The sequence below is a fragment of the Rissa tridactyla genome, chromosome 5 (genome assembly GCF_028500815.1).
Source record: "Rissa tridactyla isolate bRisTri1 chromosome 5, bRisTri1.patW.cur.20221130, whole genome shotgun sequence".
In the NCBI taxonomy this organism is placed as follows: domain Eukaryota; kingdom Metazoa; phylum Chordata; class Aves; order Charadriiformes; family Laridae; genus Rissa; species Rissa tridactyla.
The window spans coordinates 71,372,824-71,391,875 of NC_071470.1; the positions used below are offsets into that span (position 1 = coordinate 71,372,824).

At 38.4% G+C, this 19,052-nt stretch overlaps 2 protein-coding genes across 9 annotated transcripts in view; one reads left to right on the top strand and one right to left on the bottom strand.

Annotated features, from left to right (window-relative positions):
* Window positions 1-1,661: 1,661 nt before the first annotated feature.
* The window catches only part of IL15 (interleukin 15), a 36,577-nt gene continuing 19,186 nt past the window's right edge, over window positions 1,662-19,052 (top strand). The window contains exons 1-3 of one of the 4 annotated variants that reach the window (XM_054201978.1): window positions 1,662-1,995; window positions 2,301-2,498; window positions 10,701-10,830. In XM_054201978.1, coding sequence (XP_054057953.1) covers window positions 10,768-10,830 — 63 coding nt within the window. In that variant the 5' untranslated portion in view covers window positions 1,662-1,995; window positions 2,301-2,498; window positions 10,701-10,767. Of the gene's footprint in view, window positions 1,996-2,300; window positions 2,499-2,854; window positions 2,964-10,700; window positions 10,831-19,052 lie in introns of those variants that run through there. The other 3 variants (XM_054201981.1, XM_054201982.1, XM_054201980.1) reach the window with 3 other exon arrangements.
* INPP4B (inositol polyphosphate-4-phosphatase type II B) overlaps window positions 14,810-19,052 on the bottom strand; it is a 497,007-nt gene continuing 492,764 nt past the window's right edge. For all 5 annotated transcript variants that reach the window (XR_008466520.1, XR_008466517.1, XR_008466521.1 and 2 more), the window contains 3 exons: window positions 18,530-18,666; window positions 15,139-15,227; window positions 14,810-14,962 (listed from right to left, as the gene is read on the bottom strand). The gene's annotated coding sequence lies outside the window, so the exon portion shown is untranslated. The remainder of the gene's footprint in view (window positions 14,963-15,138; window positions 15,228-18,529; window positions 18,667-19,052) is intronic.

Here is a 19,052-nt window from a genome sequence, read left to right on the forward strand (position 1 = left end):
CAAATGGTTTAGGCAATGTTGCTTCAAATCAGGATGGTCATATTTGAATTTTCAGTTATCCTGTTTTATTTTCAAAATGACACTCACGCATCTGTTTTTACTTTACTCTTTCCATGATGTAAGTTATTCACATTCTTTGTCACTGTACTTATAATACTAAATAACAATTTAGTAGCTCATTAGTGACAGTAATTGCCAATATCTTGCCAAATAGCCTGTGTCCACTATAAATGAAACTTGCATAAATCAGAAAGAGATATTTTGCTTGCAGGAGAGCATGAGGATAATTTATGCTATAAATAAACACCTTGATGTGACTAGTAATGTTTAGATTACTATAAAACATCCCTTGTGTAATTAGGAATCCCATTTTTGTGTAATTAAGAAAATGAACCGGAATTGAATTTTCAGGGAATGCAGGTGGTATTGCCACCCTATTGCAATGTAATACATACTGACACTTATATTATTTTTATATACAACTATAATAGGAACAGGTTTTATATTAAGCTAGAAATTGATATATTTTAACTGCAGAAATGCCAGCAAAACATAGATCTTAAAAAAAAATAGAACAAATCCAAAGAGGTAGTTTAAAAAAAATAAAATCCACCCTATATACAGTATTTTCATTTTGCAGTGTTCAAAGGAAACTACTTGGAAAGTGATTTTAAACAAAATTTAAATAAGAGATTCTTCCCCTTTTCCCAGAGAATATAATTCGTGAATACCTAAAGCTCTGTGTGCTTGTTTTTGACTGTTTGCTTATAAATTTTTCCTAGTTGAGAAAATTCTGACAAATTTTAGTATAGCAAAAGTATCACATCAAAAAGCAAAGACAAATGGGAAACAATTTATTTTCTTTCAGTTTTTAACAGGGACAAATATGAGAGACTTTGGGATCCCCAGTACAAATACATGTATACATGTGTACTAAAAACCTTTCACTCTCGTTCTTTGGGCTGGAGTAAACTGAAGAAACACAGGCATTTGTGACCACTTTTGTCTTAGAAGAAGTGCCCTTATCACAAGGCAGCTAGTAAATGAGTATGTTCCTTTGGTTTCAATATTTATCTAGGCTGGTGTTTTTTCCTGCAAGGCTGGTACCTCTTTTTCACTTGCATTTTTGTACCATTCCACAGCAAGAATTCCAGCCAAGTCTGTACTTTTATTTTCTCTTTCAAATCCTGCACAAGTTTCTAATGCTTGTCCCATGTCTGTACAACTGCTTAAGAAGTGATATTAACACTCTATACGGAGACAGAGTACAAGGAGAGTGAGAAGCTGCTTTTCTAGAGACACAGTATCACGTGAGAGCTGAGAGTCCCTGGAGAGCTTGAAAGTGGGAGTTCTGCTTTTTTGTCATGTGTTAAATTGCTGGAAGGTTCTTTGCAGTGGTAGCGTCTGCAAACCAGATCCTGCACAGGATCTAATCAGCATGGCTGCATTTCACTTTGGTACCTTCTCTGCAGAATGGATGCTGGACCCAAGCATTGGACCACAGGATTACGGTGCACACCGGTGCTGAGAAATGGCAGCAAGCTGCCTCATGTAATGAATTCGGCATGCAGCCATCTAGAACTACTCTCTGGAAACACTCAGTTCCAGTCCTTGTTTCTCTCTCTTGTATGACAGCTGTTCAAGATACAGAAGAAGTCTTATTTAGGTCCTTAAGTAGATTTTCTGAATCTAGCTGTAATAGAATATCCCAACACAGGGAACTAACTGATATTGTTCACCAAGTGTTCCTGATGAAGTGTTGTTTCACTGAGAAACAGGAAGGAAACGCCCAACTCTAGAAACTCAGTAAGGAGACAGAGCCATTTCTAAAACACTCTCATTTAGCTGCAGAATATTTTTACCACCTCACAGAGTGTGACACGCACAGAATAACAACGAGCACCCAGAATAACACAGAAGAAGACAAAAAGAGGATTGCACAGAGAGGAAGTACTGTTTTCCCTGTTGCCTCTGGATTGCATGACCCTTACATAGGTAAGTGATGGTTCCTGGAAACCTGAGAGTACTCCTGGGAGCTGCTGAGCCTCATCTTCAGGACATTGAAGTTTAGCTCAAGGTAGAAAGGTTTTTCATCGTGAGGTGTCTAAGTAGGACTTTAGAATTACAGCTGCCAAGCCTTGTGATTATCGTAAGCACTAAACACCCACTTTTCTTAACAGATAAAATCTATAACTTTTGACTTCAGTGCAATTTGCACAGTATTTTTTCAGCTCCTTTACAAAGATCCTCTTCTGATGTCTCCTGGTCTTATGACACCTCTCTGTGCTGTATTCCCACAGAAAGCCAGGTGCTGTGCCTTTTGGAGAAGCTCTTTTCTGTCCTGGCAACCCTCTTCCATGGCCGTGCTCTTCTTTCTTGGTGTTGCTCCAACAGGCAACTTCTCTTTCCCTCCTGTGGCGGCAGCCCCAGTGTAACACCGTTCAGGCTGCAGAGAAGAGGAGGAGTTACAGCATAAAGCTACAGCGTTTGCTTTCAAGGTAAGCAACTCTCTGGAGCTCTGGTTGGGAGGATACATTTAAGCTACACAGCGGGTAGAGACTGTGCAGAGACAAGGGCACAAACTGTGCACTTTCTTCCCTTTATGGAGGGATAAGAGGTAGCATGCGTAAATGTCACTGCTTGGGGCAGCAGGCAGATGCCTTTTGTGTTTGTCAGTCACTTGCCTTCTAAATCACAGGCATATGCCTTTCCCCACGTTTTCTTTTGGGTTTTTTTCCGAATTTGAAAATTGCTCAGGAATAGCAGCAGGAAATCCCTATTCTCCATTATTTGTGGTGAGGATAATTTCCACATTGTAGTAGGTACAAACATAGTCCTGTATTATTATATAACAACTGAAAGTAAAACAGGACGGAGGAGGGGGTGGAGCATTTGCTGCTGTCACCAGTACAAACTTTATCCCAACTTCTGTGCCAACTTGCTGCACAGTTTTTCCGAGACTTGTGAGTATTTTACAACTTTTTAACATCCTCTTGGTTTTCTTTCTTTCTTTCTTGTATTAGAAAGATGAGGGAACTCATACTGCTTAGCTTCCAATTATTTAAGGTTTCTAAAAATCGTCTTGTAAGATTTGTTATCAATATAAAAGACATTGTTTAAGTATTGTATTTAACCTTCTACCTGGCACCTCTGCTTCTGCAGTGTGAGAGACATCAGCAAGTAGGGAGAACTGGTGCTAGCCACTGAAAATTTGTCATTGTTTTCTAACAAATTCACACAGCAAAAATGAGGAGAAAACGAAGATACTACTGTGAGCCTAGTTAACATAGCAAGACAGCCCTAAAAAATGGGAGAAAAGTTATTTACCAGCTTAGTGTATACCCTTGAAAGAGCATTAAATGTAGGCAGGGAACTGAAAATCTGCAGTCAAGTGGAATCCTACTGAAAATAGTGATACAGAGATACTGTAGCTGAGAGCAGTATAATAGAGAGGTATTGGGCAGCAGTAAACCTGAGTAAGCAAATGCATTTATGAGTCTGTTGTTAAAAATATGACTTTTCCCTCAATGAAACCAAAAGGTAGGAGTAAAAAGATATGTGGGGCAGAAACCTGTGAATGATTTTATTGTCAAAACCTGCAAAATTATCTCTGTAAAACCCAGTAATAGCAAATTTTCCTTACTGTGCCGAGCCTCTACCTTGTGATTCCTTCTGCATACAGCAGGTATATTTGTTCTGCTTACTTCTAAGAGTCTGGTGTTGCAGAACAAATTCCTGATAATTATCACAATATGTTTTGCAATATTTTCCAAATAGTCAGTAGCACAGCACTTCCTATTATGAATGTGTTTATTTCTAATTACAGTTACCAATTTATTTGACACGTACTAAATAAATGGAAAGGTATCACTTGGTTATTTTATCTTGGAAGGAGATACTTAACTATAGATCAACTTGGTACAAACAAATTATTGATCAATAGAGGCATTAAATTCATCCTTTGTGAGCCTACTGGACTGTTGTAAACTCTAAGAACATGTGGTACGACTTTATAGCTTGTCACAACCATTTTAGCTCTGCGAACTCACACAATAAAGGTCAACTTTGCCAGCTTTTTAGAGTGTAACATTATACCTTGCTGCCTTTAAGAATGTTTGAATTCTTTGGGAAAAAGAATATTACGGTGAGATCCATTCTGAGGCTTCTAGATTTTCACTGAAAATAGAGAGGGATAGCAGGGGAGAGACGTACAGGCTGATATGGAGTAATTGGATAGTGTGGATAACATAATGCTAGGTTTTCTTCTGAAGAGTGAAACATTCCTTCTCACTTCAGCTTACAGTCTTTTCCAGGCCATGGCCAGTAATACGTTTGAGCCAAACTTTCCAATATGAGGTGCAGGGTTCTGTCAGCTGAATGTTTCCCTCTTCTGTGCTCAGGGAGCTCAGCGTGCTGCAGCCAGCATAGCAGGGAGAAGGACAATTTGGAACAGGCCCTCTGTGACATATGTTGTTCTATCAAAACAATGTGTTTTGTTGTGTAAAGTAGACCACTGTTCTGCAAGCCAGCACTGTGTTATTGCTAGCAGGGAATAGTAAAGCACAGCAGTCCAAAATCAGTTGTTGGAACAAACTTGTTATAACGTCTGCATAGAAGTACATATTTTATACCTCTCCATGATGCGATCTTGTTGCTATATCCTCTATTTCGTCACTGCACCATCAGTAGGAGCTGAAACCCGGGAGAGTAAATACCCTTGCATCCATGTTTTTCATGAGGCCTTTCTGTGCACTTAAAAACTCATAATGGAAGATAGTGACTTTAAAGGTTGTACAGACTGTAATGCACTGCCATTCTCATTATTATAATACATTTCCAATTGTCTACACCAAATTACAATGTGTTAGGCAAAGCAAGAACATCTAAAACATGTCCATTTGCTGCGCATGCATGCGAAAATATTTCAAATTTTCAGAAGTATTTAAAAAGTAATTGCTCAGAAATGGAGGAGGGAAATTCCTACTATCAGTTATCTATTATCAGCTACTTATTACTCAGAGAAATGTGTATGAAGCAAAATCTTTTTTCTTTATAAGCAGTTCCCAAATTTAAAGACATTTTTCTCACTCAACTCAGATTTCTGATTCCCATTTTACGGGCTTTGATAGGACAGGAGTTTGTGCCGGGAATAAACGCTGACATATTAACAAACAAGCTGACATATTTGTCTCTGCAAAGACCAAACTCTGGTAGAAAGCACTATTAATAGGTCTTCGTGGAATATAGACTTAAAACTCCTTTTGCAGCAGGAGTTCAAAGGGACAGGACTATGTTGGAGGTCCTCAGTACCTAGACACACAGATTATTCTTTCACAGACAAAAGGACTTCCAATTTCATATCATTAATCCCAGATGAATTTACCTTCTCACTGCTTCTTTGCCAAACACTGAACCTTAGCTGTTGGTGCCCACCTCAAAGGTTTCTGTGTACTGAAGGCTGCTCTGCTCTTGCTGGGCCAGTGCCTTTCCCAAGGTGGATGCTGTGATCCAATGCTCAGAATGAACCTGAAGAAAGGACTATAAGAGAAAGATGTTTCATCCAAGCTGCCTGTACTGTATAAATGCAAGCAGAGATCCCACTTGGCCAGGGCTGAGGGCCACCTTCAAAATAATATTCTGCACATCTCTGTGAGAAGTCCAGTCTGGGATTATCTCCACATCCTTTAGCCAATCTGGGGCCTGTTCTGCACCATCCATCAGGATTTATGGGCAGCTGGGGCTGGATTTTTGTATCAGGATGACAACACAAAGAATTCAGGCACCTCAGGAGCTAATAAAAGCTTTCTGTCTTCCATTCATAAATTAATGTACGAGTGTAAAATAAGGAGACTGATTCTTTTTTATCTAAGAAATTAGTGAAGAGCAGCAGAAATACTTGGAAGCCAGCAGGAGATGTACTATATAATTAAACTGTTGTCCTTGCCGATAGGTTATTATCAGCAGGTAACAAGATATATGCATCATTACAAACCATCTTACAGTATTTCATGCTATAGCAGATGAGGTATGTCTTTACTGCTAGCACAGGGTGATCACTCAGACATTGTTGCCATTATAGCCGCTATAAATTGCAACTGAACAGTTTAATAGTTTATCAATTAACTCTAGTGCCAATGCTTAAAAATTCTTTACCAAAAAATGACTTATATTTTCACTCACTGAGGAACTGTTTTTAAAAGCCTGCTTTATAAAAGTACCTGTAGACTAGAAGTGTTGCCCTCTGTGACAGTTAAAAAAATCTTCTACCAAAGTTGCTAAACCAGCCCACCCATGACTTGAGTTTATCAAACATTTTAGGGTGCCTTTTTGTAAGCAAAACTACAAGTGAAGCAAATTTACTGGCTGTAATTTCCTTTTGAGTGGAGGGATTGCCGTATTCTAAACATCTAGACAACAATGGCTCCCACTGCACCTTTCCCTGGATGCAGTCTCTGCCAGAAGGCTGAGCGTCAAATGCTTAGTAATTTTCTTCCCTAGAGTTTAAGCTATAAACAGGGACAGTGTGGAGAAGTTTATTGTCTCTGCTGGAGAAAGGACTTGAGCTCATCAGTGATGTCAGGTCACCGTCTGCCAGAGATCCTGTTTGTGCAGATACAAAATATGACGATGCAGTTGTTGAGCTAATGATCTTGTGAACAACTCGTGCAGTAGAAGACCCATTTTATGTAAAGGAATAACAACACTGATAAGGTTTCACTCCACATATCTTATCTTAAATATCATATTCACTGTTAATATGTTGTTAACTATTATTAACATAGCAATTTTGTAACAAACATGATGAAAAATTAGGCATGAACTCTGTGGCCTCTTTTGATCCTGCACTGGCTAATTAAGAATTATGTACCAGTGGTGCCTGTGTGTATCCTTGGCAAGTGACAAAGTGTCACTGTCAGTCTTCCTGCAAGGGCAAGTAGGAACCTTACCTGCCCTTCCAGGACTAAGGAGAGGCATTGCAGGAACATGGAAATCTATGCACCTGACATCTGAAAGCTGCAGCTGGTTACTGCCACCAATCTGCTTGTAAGAGTAAAAGGTATCAACATAAGCATGTTTGTTCAAAAATAGCTCATTATATCTGTTTGTATAAGCCATACTGGCTCTCTCCCGAGTCGTGTAGCCTCAGTTTGAATGTCATTAAAATAATAGACATCTGCATACCTGTTAAAACTGAGTGCACACATTGTGCTTTTAAGAACACAGGAACAGGAGTTACAGTAATTCTCGCAGGCTTACATATTGTAGCCTGTGCCAGAAAAACAAAAATTGTGGTTTGTTTCCATGCTAGTGTACTTTGGTAATGGTATAGTTGCTAGGTGGAGTTTTTCTTAATGCTGCTTCTTGGCAGAATAAATGCTTCAAATAGCTTTTCGCATTCCTGAGGACAGATTGGTTGTGATACTAGAGTTAACATCATCAGTTGTACTCAGAGCTGCCACATGCAGCGTAGATCACCACCGGGCAGCAGAAGGAACAGGAAGGAGGGTGGCACTGGGAGCCCATCTGGGATTACACTGGTCCCTCTTCTGAACCTGGGGATTCCGGGTGCAATGACCAAGATGGGATGCTTGTGATGGCTAAAGTAATCACATAGGGGTTTACATGCTGCCTTGCTGCTTACAGCTTTCCTTCACTCATTTTATTTAATTTTAAATCTTTTTTATTTAATAAAAAAATGTCTACAGCCTTAGTTACACTACCGTATAGTAATTAGTTACATGGGCACAAGAAATGTGATTTTACACTAGCTAGAGTATTTATATATACAAAAAAATTAATAAAACTGAGGAAAACCAGGAAAAGCAGGTATTCTGTATTTCATGTATACTTCTTTTCCATGGCCCCCATATCTGATTTACTGCACATTCCTTGCACCATGTTGCAAAACCAGAATAATTAATTTTATCTTTTTTGGCCTCCCTTTATGGCACTTACCAGTGTAGCATCCAGTGCTTCTTGAACATGAATTAGTTCATTTTTCTCAAAGGTTCTGAAGGATAAGATCATGGGAATTTAACTTTACAAATGGAAAAAGATTGGAAGAACCTAATGACTTTGTGTCCAGTATGTGATACCTGGAGATGGATTTTTTTTTAAGAGATTTAGACAATCCCTAGGATTGTCTGTTTTCACATACAGCACCCAGTTAGTTCTGGGTGCTATACGTGAACATAGACAGCTGTGAGAACTCAGTGCTTTTTTGAACTAAGCTCTGTAGGGGGCACTCATTCCTTCCAACTGTATCATCTGCACTGGGGAAACATGCATCTGAGCTAGCTGACTGTAACAACTAGAAAAATATGTTTGGGGAGCATGAAGGATTTCATCCTAAGGGCAGATATACAAAGCAACCTAAAGTCAAGATTTCTTGTAGAAGGGAACTCAGAAAATTATTGTCGCTTTTGAAAAATCTGGGTTAAGGAACTTCCCAAATCACAGGGAGATGGTGAGATGAAGGCAGGGACAGGACTCTCTTCCTCAGGGCTGCATTCAGCTGCCTTTGTCATTGAACCCATACTTTTCTTTTTGTGATCTTCTTCCTCCATTTCTACACAGCTTCCTTTTTCAAATAAGGACATTTATGCAGGTGTTTTTTTTCAGGAGCTTGGTCCATTCGGTGAACAGAATCCATTTTGTTCATAAATCCTGTGAGAGAAAAAGGAAATCATTACATCATACTGTGATTAAAGATTTAATACCTCTTTAATATTATGAATTCATGGGAAGGCAGTGAGCATGGGACTGAATTTCAAGTTCTCAAGAAGAATATGCTTTAGTGTTCATAAATCCTCCCGCTTCTGCTACATACATTTCCTCCTTCCTTTCACCTCCACTCTGTCTTAATTCTTTGCTGTGCTCTCCATTCAGTCATGCTACTCAAATTCCACTGCTGTATACCAGCAGCATCACTGATCTCTGTTCCTAAGCCTTTAGCACACTGTTCCTGCAGGAAGCCTTGTTTTGTATACAAAGAGTTCTGTTTGCCTCTGAAGCTCTGACATGGAGTATGTTCATTGTGAAGAGACTGTGGGAGACCAACTGCACAGTGCCAAGAAATGTCTTCTGCAATTATGTAAACCAAGCCACTCATGACTTGGCCAAGTTTGTGCAGGTTTTCTAGGCTGCCAAACTGAAACACATTACTAAAAAGCACAGCTTTAATTAAATGTTTATAAAAATTTTCTTTATATGAAAGAAATGCATATTTCTGCTCATTTGTTTGTGGAAATGACTGAACTACTCTTGATGGAACTTAAAAGAAAATCACTAGCCGGAATAACTAATTCAGTGTAGGAAATTTCAGCTCTAACAATTTCAGCTTGACCAAACTAAAAGCAAATGAAATGGAGTCTTATTGTTTGAGACCTAGCTGCGGGAGGCCCTAACAAAACTGTAGGCAATAGCCCTTTGCATGTATAGAAATAGGACTGTTTTCCCAGCTCATATCTTTGAAATTATCAGTGCTTAATTTAATTTGCTAAGAAAATAATGCTTACACAATCACACATCTGTGCGTGTTTGCATATTTCTACCTTCCTCCTCCATCACATTTTTTAATTCTAGGCCTAAGTTCATTGAACAATTTAGATTAGAAGAGACACCTACAGATCACCTCTTCCAGCCTCCCACCTAAAGCAGTTCTAATGTCAACATTAGAGCAGGTTGCTCCAGGCTTGGTTGATTTGTTAATACCTCTGAGGATAGAGTTTCCACAACTTCTGTAGGCAGCCTCCTTCACAAACTTATTTTCTTGCAGATTGTGTCAGGAATCCTTTTAGGAAAAATACTGATATTAATGTCCAAATAAACTGTTCTGTCAACCTGCCGTCACCATTTTCTCCTGTGTCTCTTCAAGCTCTTGCTATGCATAGAAACCCAGTTGTCAGAACGAAACTTTTTCTTGTCTCTCCAACCCAAACACTTGCAAAATTTGAAAGCGAATCTAGGGGGAAAAAAGTTTCTAAAAGAGAAGGGAAACATTCCAAATAGGTATTATTGTATCATCTGTAAAAAAGTAATAAAAAGGGGAATGAGCTGGTTAGACATTTGCCATGATCCTTACTATGAAAACACTGCTTAAATGGAGGTGGTATACTGGATTGCTGCTGACTTGACCTTGGTTCCATATGGTTTGCCTCATGTATTCTCTTCTAATTTATTTTATAAAATAGGGGAGAACAAAAATAAAATTGCATACCTGGACTGCACTCTGTCTACGTAAAACGCAACTATTAAAAGCAATTGTCATGCTGTGTTGTAGTAATTAGGGGAACTCTTCCAGCCCTTTATAAAAAACCAGAATTTTGCTGATGTTAATGACTTTAATACTAGCTACCTGGACTACCACCTCTCTTCTGATTATTATCAGAAGTCACAAAAATTTTTCCTTTGATGACAATATACATTTTCCAGAGGGACCCTCTCCCCCCCTTATATTGCAGATTTCTATTTAGGTAAAATATCAATTATTATAGTGTCTCTATTATCTAGGTTAAAATAACCCTTGAAAAAAGTCTGTATCTTGTGTTTTCCATTAATTTAGAAGATTTATAGGGGACTTGCGAACGTTACTTATGAAATTTCAGCAACTTCCTGCTTTGAATGCTCTTAATATATGGGCTGAGGGTCACTCAGAATTCTATCGCAACATTACATATACTTATTTTTTCCATGTCTAGGTCCTACAATGTACTTTGCTGATCCAGATTCTGTGCTTCTGTTCTGAGTAATGTTCCAGCAGGCAGGATGCCGGGGATCGCATCACCAACACAAAACTCTGCTGGAGCATTGAGCAGGCTGAAGACTCAGGTGTGTGTCACTTAAACAACATGACATTTTAGGAAATTTCAGCAAAAGTTTAAATGTTATTTTTACAGACCATCAAGAAAACTAGGTAATACAGCAAATTTAAGGCTTGTAAACATTTCCAGTATTTTAGATGAGATCACCAGCACCCTATTATTTTCTGCTTTGGTTTTTCTACTCCTTGTTGTTCACTTGTACCAGAATTACACAGTAAATAGGTCTGGATTTTTTCACATTTGTGTTTTTCACAGTTTATTTGTGGCACAGCAAGTTCTAGCAGACTTTCCCTCTTGCTTGGCCATAATGCCTATGCCTAGCTGACCTTTTGCAACATGCCAGGCCATAACTCCTCTCCCTCAAAGATGTTTAATACAAGAGGAAAACCCTTGCTCATACTTGAAACTATAGCTTGTCTTTTCTGCTGGCTTACCAGCTGCTTTTCTGCATAGTCATAGAAACAATTAGCTCAAAACTGAATTAATCATTGATTACCCAATAGCTTCATATGACTTCATGGAAATACCAGAGTGATTACATCAGAATCTTAGCTTTTATTAAAAGCAGGAAAAATATAGCCCTCCTGATTATGGAGAAAAATTTGGAACTCAAACCCCACCACATATCTATGGAAAGTTGAGAGGATTACAGCAGACAGCAGCTGTTTACGGGAGAGGTGAAGAATATAGCCTAGCTAAATCACACACCCAAATCTCTCTCACGTATTGAGAGTCACTTGTTATAAGGTTTGTTTCTCACATTTATCTAATTCCTTACCATTCTGCTGTTCATATTCTGCTGGGAGACTGGGGTAAAAGTTAAAAGATCACTCTTAGGAGATCATGGTATCTTCCTCGTGTTGGCTGGCTTCAGTTGCCTGCAAGTACAGTGGTCTAGACTACTGCATGGACCTACTTATCACAGGCCTTTCAAAGTTACGCCATGTTACAGTGCTCCCACTTCTACACCTCCTTCTTTCTGGTCTACACTTCTACCATACCCTGCATCATACTCCGTCTCTCCACACCAGACTATAACTCCTGAGCCTTTGTCCTTACATTTTCAGTCTCCTGCCCATGTTCTCATTATGAAAAAGCAGGTCCTGGCGCTTCTCAGATGGTGCTGAAGATATGATATAGGATAATGACAGGGCAGGTCATGAGCCACTGCGTTGAGTAGATAAAAATTACTGCATGCTAGTTCTTCCACAATGATCACCTGCAGCACATGTGAGTCAAGTTAAGGTTATTTACTTTTCGAAGTCTGTAAAAACAAAAATCAAATGAATCACAAGCAAATAAGTTTCTATTTATGCTGAGCATTTCAAATACAAATACAGCCAGTGTTGTTTTGACTGTAATATTTCCCCCACTGCTCTTAAAGAATATAAAAAGTCATTACTCATGTAGCAAGATGCAGACAGAGGATTGTGTGACTATCTCAGTAAGCAAGCTTATTTTGCCCTTTGGTCATAGCAATGTTGCCTCTGTTATAACTTACCTATTTAATCTCCTTCATCCTTCATGATAACTTAAAAGAAGTCTTATGTCTTCTGGAAGCGATTCTGTTTGCTTCCAAAGCCAGTGAGTATTTTTAATACAACCGTACCACTACCCCTTTTAAAGGTGTGTACAAGTTTGTTTGTCTGGAATTTATGCTGTTACTTTATCATCTCTTAAATTAATCATTTTGTGCGGTTTCTCATATTTATACACACTGAATGATGTAGCTATGAAGGTACAAACAAAAAACCAATATCGTTCCCAATAGGACTTAGTATCTCAAACCAGGTGTAACATATAGCCATTAAAATCTATGTTGTGCCTGCTAAAAGAAATAAAAAGTGCAGATAACATGAAAATAGTAAATCATGGTAGAAGAGTCTACTATGAGGAAAAAACCTGAGCGGAGAGTGGATTCCATCCACTGAGAATATATTATTGTGCACTCTGTAATAGTTTTGTAAAGCTTTTTTTCCTTTAAATCTTTAATGATCAATAAACATTTGAACTGGATGATGATTTTGTAGTTGAGCTATGTTCTCGCTTATTTTTAACAGAGATTATATATAATATTACCTTAGAAACTACCACACAAAAGCTAAGACTATTCTGATAATGTTAGAAGTTTCAGAACAGTTTCCAGAGATCAGCTCAAAGAGGTATCACTCACTGCAGAACAGACAGGTAGCTACAACATTACCAGAAATTTAGGAACCAAGGTTCCCAGTCTGTCAGATCAGCCTTCCATTACCAAAATGACTTTGAGTAACAGAATCTCTGTCTGTTGGCCACTTTGCTATGAGTTATCTCTATGTGCTAGAAGAAAAGATGCCATAAACTAGAAGTTAGAATAGAGTAGCTGGTCCTTGGGAACTTGCAGGGGAAGCAGTCAAAGATATTAATCTACAGGCTCACAAATAATTACTTATCCTTAGTGTACCCAAGGGTGCTTCTGCATGCACTGAACTAGCTCCTGTCCGGTGCTAGCCTGTGGGCTGTGGTGATGCTCTCAAGTGGTGTTGTAGAAGGTCGTTATTAAGGAGGTTGATGAATAAGAGTTTATTCCTGACATTAATCTTTAATATAAACAGTTACATTAACATAAAAATGAGAACAAATAAATAAAGGGGGGAAATATACATTTCACCCAGTGTCTTGCTACACTAACAGCTACTAGTACAAGCAGAATTTTTCGTTCTCTTAAAATTTCTACAATAGTTTACCATATGATTTGAAACTACAAGTTTAGATTAAATTACATGTTAGCTGATTCATTATTCCTAATATAAGGTTCTCCAGCTGAATTTGAAAGTTCAAAGGCTGTGATAAGAGGATTCCCTCCCTCACCGACATCAGGGGCCTGAGGAAAATTTCTCTTTTTTTAAATTTTCTATGTCTTTCAGAGAAAAGGAATTAGTTTAGTCATTTCACTAAAATGTATTGTCAGGTATGTTTGCAGAGTTACACATGCATTTACTTTATCTCCATATTTTCGTCGCATTCTAATGATACCAAAATGTACTTTTTAAAAAAGATCACTGAAATGCCACCAGTACATCTAATTTATTCACTCGCTCATGAAAATGAAATAAATCAGCTCCGATCTTGGTAGTTAATTAATCTTCTCTGAAAGGTGTTAAAATGCCTGTTCTTTTCTCAGTTGGGTCAATGAAACTCTGTGCCAGTTAAAGTTAGGGATAGTTAGGCGTATTTACCTACTGAAGGAATAAAACTCACTGCACACAACCCTTGACTTCTGATGTTCAGGATATGTAGTTCTGTGAAGGACAACACAATGCCATTGAGAGTGCAGCCTTTTCAGTTTCCACTATTCTCTCCTGTCTCACTTTCCATCATCAATACATTAAGCACTTCTTTTTTTTTTTTTTTTAACACAATCAACTTTAGGTCTACAACTGGAACACAATTTCAATGCTTTTATTAGCTAATTTATACATTTGTATGAAGTTTCATATGCAGTATTTTGTTACACCTTTGTAATCATGTAGCCAGTTGTAAACTAGATTTATTCTGCTGTACTTTAAGCCTACCAAGGTTGTTGGGCAAATGAAAGCCTCCAAAAAAGCTCCAGGCATATTCACTCCCCTTATTCCCCCTCGAAGTTATTTTTAAGACAAAACACCAGCCATATAAATCTTCAGTATAAGAGTTAAAATTTCAGGATCAAAGTCCTGAAAAAAAAGAAACTAGAAGTGAGCATGGAAATTAGGGTGTAACTTCAATGGGCATTTCTATGAATTAATGCATAATAAATTTTCAATTATGTCATCTTGGGAAGTGAGATAGTTAGGCTAGAACAGGGTGAACATGCTTATTATGAGAGAAACTTCCAAGAAAAGCCAAAGCGATCCAGGGGAGTGTTGCTCTATTTCCTTTATGAAAAAGCTGCCTGTTGGAGATATGTCTCTAAGTTACAGCTTTCCTTCAGTATTTAGAGTAGGCTGCAGACTTGCCTTGTTCTGTCCTCGCTCCAACATCTCCAGTCCTTCAGTCAACTCAACAGCCTAAGCCTGAATTAGGCCTTTTTTGCAAAGCTGAATGAAGATGCGTTCTCTCTCCAAGCTTTCTAGATGGTGGCAGGAACAAGGGAAAACCATGGAACAGACATTCCAAACCTGATGAAAAATACAACTTTCATCATTGTTGCCAAGGAGAAATGGATATAATATTAATATATTCTGTTCCCTAGTTCCTGAGTGAGGATAACAAAGTTTCTTCCATAGAGAGGACCATTTTCTATTTCAGAACAACAGGCAAATCTCTATAGAAAGATTAATATTCCTTTTCTTACCTGCTTTGCTCACCATCCATTCCTGTAAAGATCAATTCCATTATCATATCCTGAAGAGGAATCAAACAACAGAAAGAAGAGAGAAACCCCTATGAAAAAAGGGAGAGGCATAGAAAATTGTCAGAAGACAGTACTGAGAAACACAGGAACATCCAGAAACAGCTGTTGGAGTAACTGAAGAAATGGTTGGTCCTGCAGGAGAATATTCCAGTTAAAACTCCAGAAAAGCCTTAGAACCTAAAATTAATGACATGCTGAGAGTATGCAAGATGAATCACTGACAACTGCACCTCTTTTTCTGTGTATGTCAAGGTCAGCAGATAGAAATACTATGTTTATTGTAGCAGAGTCTAACTCAAACCTGTGGCCTCGGTACCTGCAGGCATGCCCGCTACATCTGCATTGTTACTTTCAGTGAAGTTTGAAATATTTATTCTTATAGCATGAACTTCATGGTGTAAGGTTTGCATTGTTGGTATTTTGCTTTTGCTTTTTTTTTCCTGGTAAAAAACATTTATATTTGACAAAGGCTTAATGAAGCATCAGAACTTGTTTTTTAAAGGGACAGCTGCATAGAACCCTTCAGCTTCTGGCTTCCTTGCAGACTACCCTGGTGCTGTGCTCAGCTAGCAGGCGGGATTAAACTGCATGAATAAGAAAAGTCTCAGCGGTTCTGCTTCCCGGCCACTGCGGAAGTCCCCTCCATTGTTTTTGCTGGTATTGTGTCAAATAGGGAAAGTTTCTCAGGCACTTGAGGCAGACACTGTCTGTGTGTTACTGATTAGCCTCATAATTAACCATTGCAAACTCCTTTTCTACCTACCAGCAGAAAACTTTTTGGTCATTCTGCAACTTCTTGAGATCCTCCCTCCTATCCATTTTGCCTGGCGACTGGATCAGGGGCAGGGTAGTGGGGTGTAGTAAATGCTTGGGCCTTGGAACATTATGCAGATGGACTGCGAGACCTGAAGGGTTGTGCAGACAGGAGTCCTGACGGTCTTGATGTATGTAGCTTGGCAATCCAAACTGTGCAAATCCATCTGTCGTCCATGCGTTGCAAAATTTTGTAAGCCAAGATTTCAGTATCCACTTAACTGATGTAATCTACTCATCTACAGCCTTGGTGTTTGATCTGTCCTCAGCAAAGTGGTGAGCTAGGCATTAGTAGTAAACTATGCCCTGAGGTGGAACTATTTCCTCAGTATACCCTTTTAACTTCTAGATTGTCTCTAAGCAGATATTTATGATAATAAACTTCATTTCCATGCCACATAGTCATTTCACTATCATATCATTATCCGGCACAGCCTTGTTGTGAATCACCATTCTTTCCCAATGTTCACTGGTAGTTTCCTGAGCCAAGAAATAATGCTCTCCTGAATGAATTTGCTCCAGGAAAAGTTTATTCACAGCTTTTTTGCTGGAGGAAAGAGAGGAAAATGTCAGCATGGCAACTTACTTTCAAATGAAAGCAGCTTCAAGTGAAAGTGTATTAGCACTTCTTTTTATGAAGAAAACAAAGCTCCCTCCCTAAATACTCTAGAACTTTACTTCATCTCAAGACAGGTGATTTGTGAAGTCCCTTTGGAGGGAACATGGAATTTTGTTGGGTTGACTACAACCACAAACCCTCAGTGGTTTCTAACAGATATCCTGCGGGGGGCTGGGAGGGGAGGAAAAGACCTCATGGTGCCATTTGCATGTACTGATTTAAACAGCTATGGAAATAACAGTGAATTCTGTTATTTATAAATAAATAAATACAGATATATATTAAAAAGAGATTCGCCATGCAGATATTATCGGTCAGTTCTCTTGTCTATGCTATCAAGCAATTTCCAACTAAACTCAAAAAGCACAGGCTGCTATGAAAGTAATTGGTTCTACTGCTACATAACACAATGCACCAGACCATTTATGTCTCATGATACTCTTTGCAAAAGTAGATTTGGCAGCCTTTATGTCTTGGCTACATTCTTATGTGGGTAAGTATTTTCCTGCTCTCCTGAATGCCAAGTACGTGTTTCTTCATGTCTCCTTGTCACACCTTCAAGCAAACTTTTCAGCAAAGAAAGATAACCTTGATTTGTATGCTTTGTACGCCTTTGTTTCCTTAATTGCTTTGAAATTTTGCTTATTTAACCAGTTGTGTTCCCCAGAAATAGCTAGCTACCTAAAAGTAGTGAGATGACTCCTGTGACTTACAGTTTCCTACAGAAGCTATCTGGATAACTGCATGATTTAACTTTTTTTAAAAAAAATATTTATTAACATGTCCAGACAAACACAATATTATTTAATGGATTGCAGCTTTGAGCCTGCAGTTATGCTTATTTTGTTTCATACAAAAGAGATGTTTCTCACCTCATTATCCTGTTCCACATAATTAGAGAATGGCCCCTTTGTCCTGCTCTTTTGCTTCTATTCAGAATGCTGAAAGGTTGTGCCATGTTTTGGCCGATCTTAGACTTTCCCAGCATATTTTGGTGGATTTAGTCCTTCCAAGATACAATTCTGTGCTACTAAAGAGGTTTGATTTTAAAGTTCTTTGTAATAAATAATGTGAATTTCATTTTGCATCATGATACTACTGCAAAGGAGAGGTGACCAAATAATATGTCAGAATTAAGATCCTGAATCATATTAATCATCCACAATACTTCTCATCTCATCTGCTGTTCATTTGCAGATAAACTTGCCAATGTAATTTGAGAGGTATGCTATGGCATTTTAGACTTAAGTAATTTCTTCCTGTCTTTATTTGCTTTACAGCAGAATGTGCCTCTCACTTCGCTTAATATCGTTAATTAATTAGAAATAATTGGTGCTTCCTCTTCCCAGCTACCATTCTTCTTTCAAACATGAAGTGAGTTTTTTTTCCATTGTAGATATCCCATCACTCTTTTTCTCAGCTTTCAATATTATGACCCCTCCTTAGAATAGTCAACAGATGATCTTACCACACAGGATAGCCTGTTTGTTGGCCTCAAATCCTATATCTCATATCAGCAAATACTACATTATCTTCCTCATATTTAGTGAGCCCCAACAGACGTTTTTTCCTCTGCTCCAATCTGCTTCTGTTTTTTCCTCTGCTTCAAATTCTACTCACTCTGTCACCTGGGAGCATCAAGGGAAGTAACCAACAGGCCTGGAGATTACAGGAGATATCTGTGGCAATGGCAGATGAAGAAAGAAGCAGGAGAAAAGAATACATTCTCTGGATTGTAAAAGTTTGAGTTTGGCCATTTTATCTACCAGTCTTTAACAAAAAAATCCTCAAAGTTCCAAATAAATTAGGACTAAATTCTTGTTTTGTCAGCAGAAAACAATTGATTCGGGCAGTAGCAAGATCAGGCATAATCCAAATTTGGTGGTATCTTTTACTTACCCATTCTGCCCAGAAGCTCCCTTTTCAGAGGTTCTTATGAATATGCTGGCAACAGGCAATGATTAGATGTCCTTGAAAGTTTATCTTCTTTTTCATATCCTTTTCCATTTTAAGAAGGAAGAGGCCACATGCTGTTACTACAAGAGATTAAGCTGTGATATGCAGTTGTCATATGAGACAAATAGCTCCCTAAGAACGTTGAAGAATCTTCTCTAGAAGTGTTAGATACCAGGCAAAAAAAAAAAAAAAAAAAAAAAGATATTGGCATTTGGTTGTGTCTTGGAACTAGGAATTGGACTCCCAGAAGCCTCTTCCACTCTGTGACTAATATTACTGCATAATAAACCAATGCACTGAACAGTGAAACCCGGCCTAGGTGTCACTGAGATTTTAGCTGCAAAGTGTGTGTTTCAATAGCCAGTCTCTCAAGAACAATTCCACTGTGTGAGCACAGCGGAGAAACTAATGTAATTCCTAAGGAGCAGGATGCTTGTTCACCTGAAAATCCACACTGGCATTCAGG